Here is a 4,784-nt window from a genome sequence, read left to right on the forward strand (position 1 = left end):
CCGGGTTCGAGGCAGCTGCACAGCAACACGTCGCTGTATGAAGGTCCTCGAGTAGTGTCAGGATAGTCAACTGAACTTCTGCAAATACACCTCCGGCATCCAGTGGAAGCTGCAACGCAAGGCACATCTTAGGGCGACATTTAACACTACCCCAGAAGGCGATCAACCGACTACAAAAAGCAGACAACAGCAAGAACTACAAGTTGACTCTCCTTCGCAGCATACACATCTGTGTCTTTCACGCTCAGCACTGCATAACACGCGTACCCGTATAGCGCCACCACCACCATTCCCGCTAGTGACCAACTTGTCCCCAGTGGAAGCCCAGCTCCGCGCAGGCTCAATGATGTCGTCTACCTGCTGGTAAGACCGACTCGCGGCGTGTGGCAGCGCAAAGCTGGATCCATAGAAGAAAGGCGCAGCAGTTGCTGAGACGTCCCTCTCAGCGTCTGAGACTTCGAGTGAGGCCGCGACGTCGCTGGCTTGGAAGCTACTGTCGCACCCCTCCTCAGCGCAATGCAGTGAGTTTGCAGGAGGGACCAGGAGGCTTGAATCGCCAAGTGGAGAACCGCGGGACCCGAAACCCCCATTCTGAACAGAAAAACACCAAGCTCACGATCACGAAAGAAACGCTGGTTGTGAGCCTGAATTACACACAGGATGCTGGCGGCTAGAGCTACAATGCGACAAAATAGACTTATCGAAAAACGCACCGAAGTTCGGCAGCTGCGACTGCTTACANTAGAGCTACAATGCGACAAAATAGACTTATCGAAAAACGCACCGAAGTTCGGCAGCTGCGACTGCTTACATCATCCGATTTTTGAATAGCCATGCCTAGTGCCTGCAACAGCGCTCCCTTGTCAGGCCAAACACAATCATCGGATTCCGTAGGGCTCCGTGCGTCGCTTGAACCCCTGGCTTCACATGGAACCGGAAGCACGGGTGTCTTGGCACCCGTTGAGGTGGGAGTGGCAGGTGGGGTTGCGCTGCATGGCGAGCCATTGAGTCCGACGTTCTGAGACAATTCCATCGAAGGGTATGTTACATGCAGCGCAGTTGCCGCCCTGCGTGTGGAATGGCGTCCCCTCCTGCATGCAGCCTTTGATGTTAAACGCGATTCCCTGCAGTCGCCTTGACGGGTGGCGACTTCGTGGCTCAACGCCGCCAGCCGAGCGCGCAGCTCCGAAGGAAGGACTCCGTTAAACTGCGGCCGCGACCCACCGTCTTGCGCCCAGGCAGAAGCATCTTCGCGATGTATATCTGTGGATGGTGTCCGAGTCAGTGAATGCGATCTGCCCCCATTAGTACTAGCGCCCTCGTTAAGAGACGTGCTCTTTAAAAGCTCCTCCGGTAGCTGAGCAAAAAGCGCTCGCCGTACAGCCAGTTCTGATGCCGNGACGTGCTCTTTAAAAGCTCCTCCGGTAGCTGAGCAAAAAGCGCTCGCCGTACAGCCAGTTCTGATGCCGTTTCCACTTCCTGGGGTCCTACATGCGACGATTCCGCAGCCCGAATATCGGTAGCAGAGGATGGAAGCTCCGCCACGTGAGTGTTGAACCCGAAAATGCAAGACCGCATCAGCGGGCTGACCTCCACCAATTCTGGTGCAGCAACAAGAGTTCGCGGGCTGTTGCATTTTGGCTCATTGCCTGCCGCGGGGGCGGCACGCGGAAATTCGCGCATAGGTCTTCGCTTCCCCTGTATATGCGTTCCTAGTTCATCGCCCGTCCTTCGTTGCACTCGGGGCAACAAAAGTCCACAGGAACACTGGTAGGTCAGCTGTACTGTGAAAATAGCACGGTTGGATGTGCTGGTCCACCCCTATGTGGAAGCCTGGCCAACTTTTTCTCGTGCACACAACGCAGCTCAAATACACTAAGTGGTACTAAGTGCGCAGCACGCTAATGGCAGTCAAAACATGCAGTTGCATCCCAACAAGCGAAGGCGTGGATGATGCACATTCGAGCTTAAATGACGGCAAATAGACGTGGGAAAACCTTCACAAGCCCCAACAGAAAGCGCGTGGCCTCTAACAGCATCTATTGATCGTTTTGTCGTATTACCCTATCAGCCAGAAGAGGGTCCCGGGAACTCTCCTAAAGCAAAACGCGGTTTACCATGCCGATGCATGCAAGTTCCTCAAACGCCGGAAGATGCTACACGTTGGTGTAGGAACAAAGGCTGCGGCAACTTTCTCATTAGCCTATACAGCAGTATGATTCTTGCCGTTGATACTTGCACACGCACTGCACCGCCTTCCACCTACGCAGAGAAGAGCTGTCTCGAAGTAGTGTGGTATCCAGGAAGCCCCAGAGTCAGTAGTACGCCCGCTCAACTGGACAACGGGTTTTGGGCAAGGTAGAGGCATCCGCTGAGTCGGTGGGTCGGAGCAAAGTAAATCCAGTGAGCAGGCTACCATAGAGCCCCTGCAGGTTGTTGCTGCTGAACTTTGCGCCCTCTCGCGGTACAAAACAGGGTAAAATCCTTCGCAAAATAACTATCTGAAGAGTTAGGTTGTGATCCAAGCAGCAGGAGTGCCAACAAGAGCCATTAGTAGCCATACGGAAACTTCTCATCGACCTTGTTGACTCCGTGAGGGGCAGACAGTCCCAGGAGCTGAAAGAACGCCGGATGGAGAAGCTAAGGCAAACCCCGCAAATCAAGATAAACAACACATTCTCATACCACCTCAATATGAGACCATACTGGAGAAATTACCCCTTTACTCCACGAAAACCGCACACCCGCCGGGAGCGGGCGATGCTCCGACGTATAAGAAACGCTTCGATGCTCCGAGGATTCCGTAGAAAAAGAGCTCGCGGTGTCGTGGTGTCATCGATTAAAGCGTAATTTCGAAAAGTGGGGTGGTAAAGATTCGGCAATTACGACTGAACATCTTTGGGGAACTGGAGCTCACGTTCAAGCGCAGAGGCACAGGCCGCTGCTGGGGGGTGGTGACTCCCAGACTAGNGGGGAACTGGAGCTCACGTTCAAGCGCAGAGGCACAGGCCGCTGCTGGGGGGTGGTGACTCCCAGACTAGTAGGACTTCCAAACATGTGGGGTATGCACTGTGGGAAACTTGTATTCTTGTATGTATTTGAGATACTTTGCATGTTGTGCACTACGTTCATACGGGACCCCCTCAAAGACCACTTCAAAGACGGTACTGCGCCCATCCGTTCTACTGCATGAGTGGGGGGATGCGGCGCAATCTTCGCGAGTTGTGGCACGGCTTCATGCATGGATTATTTCCCGTAAAACCTAAACTTTGACTCATACTTCTTATCTCTCTTGCCTTGGCTCTACATTACTGGCCGAAGGCCCTCGACCGTGTACCGTTGAAGCGGTTGGTGTAGCATACTCCGTCGAAAGTAGTTGTATTTATACTTGCTGGTCCGTTGTTTGCTACCGGAAGCCAGGCAAGTGCTTACCAATGATATACTGTGTGACTGAATGTATGAAAAAGAAGGCTTGGCCAGGATTGCACGCGGGGTTGCTATGCCGGCATAGCGTCGCCTTTAAAACGGTCGGGGGAAAGTTGGTACGTATATTTCTACTTGCTGGTAGGTTTGCTACTGTGGGTCATGCCACCCTTTAACAATTATCTACGGTGTCAAGTGCTGCAGGGGAGTCTAAATCGCAGCTGGTTTCTCNTCCTCTTCAGTCACCAGGCAGCCTGGATTCGGCGGCCCAAGCGTCTGCGGCTGAGGGAGAGAAGGCGGCATGACAGAAGTTGCAATGTTCCCCGCCGCAACGCGCATGCTTTCGTAGACATTTGTTGAGCACTACCTTGGTCCTCTGTGTCAGCCTGCATGCATCTAGGAATACTCAGACCAATTTTGCACAGACAATGCTATATGTGCCTCACCTCTTGCAGCATACATCCTCGTGTACCACGTCGCCCCGCCAAGGCGATGAAACACAGGAGGGGTGACTGCCTTGCGTATGCTCGCCTTCCTCAGCCCGGCAGTTAGAATCGCTCTTTGCTGCTGCTGAGGCTGTTGCTGAGGCTGTTGCTGGTGCGCGTACTGCTGCTTACGCACGCCTCGCTTCCGGCCCTCGGCAAGGCACGGGGTGGGGACGAAGGGTAGTGGCAGATGCAACACTGCTCGTGTGAAATTCGCCTGTGCATTGCTACTTGCTTGCAACTTCTGAGCATTAATACAACTATAAATACGAAGTTGTATAAGCACCGAGCTGGCTCGAGGTGGATCCACGGGTACGCCCGTCTTCATTTTCTGCCATATCACTGTGCTGCCCGTTGTGCCCGAATCCGGGCGTTTCCCGGGTGATTTCCTTTGCTCATCTTTCGGAGGTGCTCAAAGTCTAGCATATCTGTTTCCATGCAACTGCAGTCTCGAATTAGGTGACCTTGTTTATTGCATAAGGGACAGATATGCCTTTCGGTACGTGCGCCTTTCTGGGTGTTGAACCCGTGGGCTGCTCTCGGATGCAGCTTCTAATATCCTTCGAGGCTGGTCATTCACTGCCCCAATATCTGTAGGCTCTAAATCTGTGTCCTTCCCCCAACCCACTTCCTTCCTTTACAGGTGGTGTTGCGGAAATGACGCTGTTTCTCTGTATTTTCCGCGAAGGCACTCTATCATGTCAGCGAGTTCGACCCTTTCACACCCCACTTGCCTGTCNGCTGCTATGAACCAATTATACAGCAGCTGCGGTCCCACCATTGGACTTCTGTGTTCACGGAGAAGTGATACTTTCCTGTGTAGCGCTCCATCGAGCGCTTCTCTTGCAACTCGCGCTGCACAGCATCCTCACATGC

The 4,784-nt window shown here is 53.4% G+C and overlaps 1 protein-coding gene across 1 annotated transcript; it reads right to left on the bottom strand.

Moving 5' to 3' along the window:
• Positions 1-146: 146 nt before the first annotated feature.
• On the bottom strand, positions 147-1,578 carry EMH_0035190 (uncharacterized protein; the record flags this gene model as incomplete). The annotated part of the gene is made up of 4 exons (XM_038022259.1): positions 147-170; positions 268-591; positions 812-1,357; positions 1,453-1,578. 4 exons carry the CDS (start codon positions 1,576-1,578, stop codon positions 147-149), a joined length of 1,020 nt encoding a protein of 339 aa, XP_037878113.1.
• Between the last annotated feature and the right edge of the window lie 3,206 nt (positions 1,579-4,784).

This window comes from Eimeria mitis, genomic scaffold (genome assembly GCF_000499745.2).
Source record: "Eimeria mitis Houghton genomic scaffold, Emh_scaff1352, whole genome shotgun sequence".
Lineage (NCBI taxonomy): Eukaryota > Apicomplexa > Conoidasida > Eucoccidiorida > Eimeriidae > Eimeria > Eimeria mitis.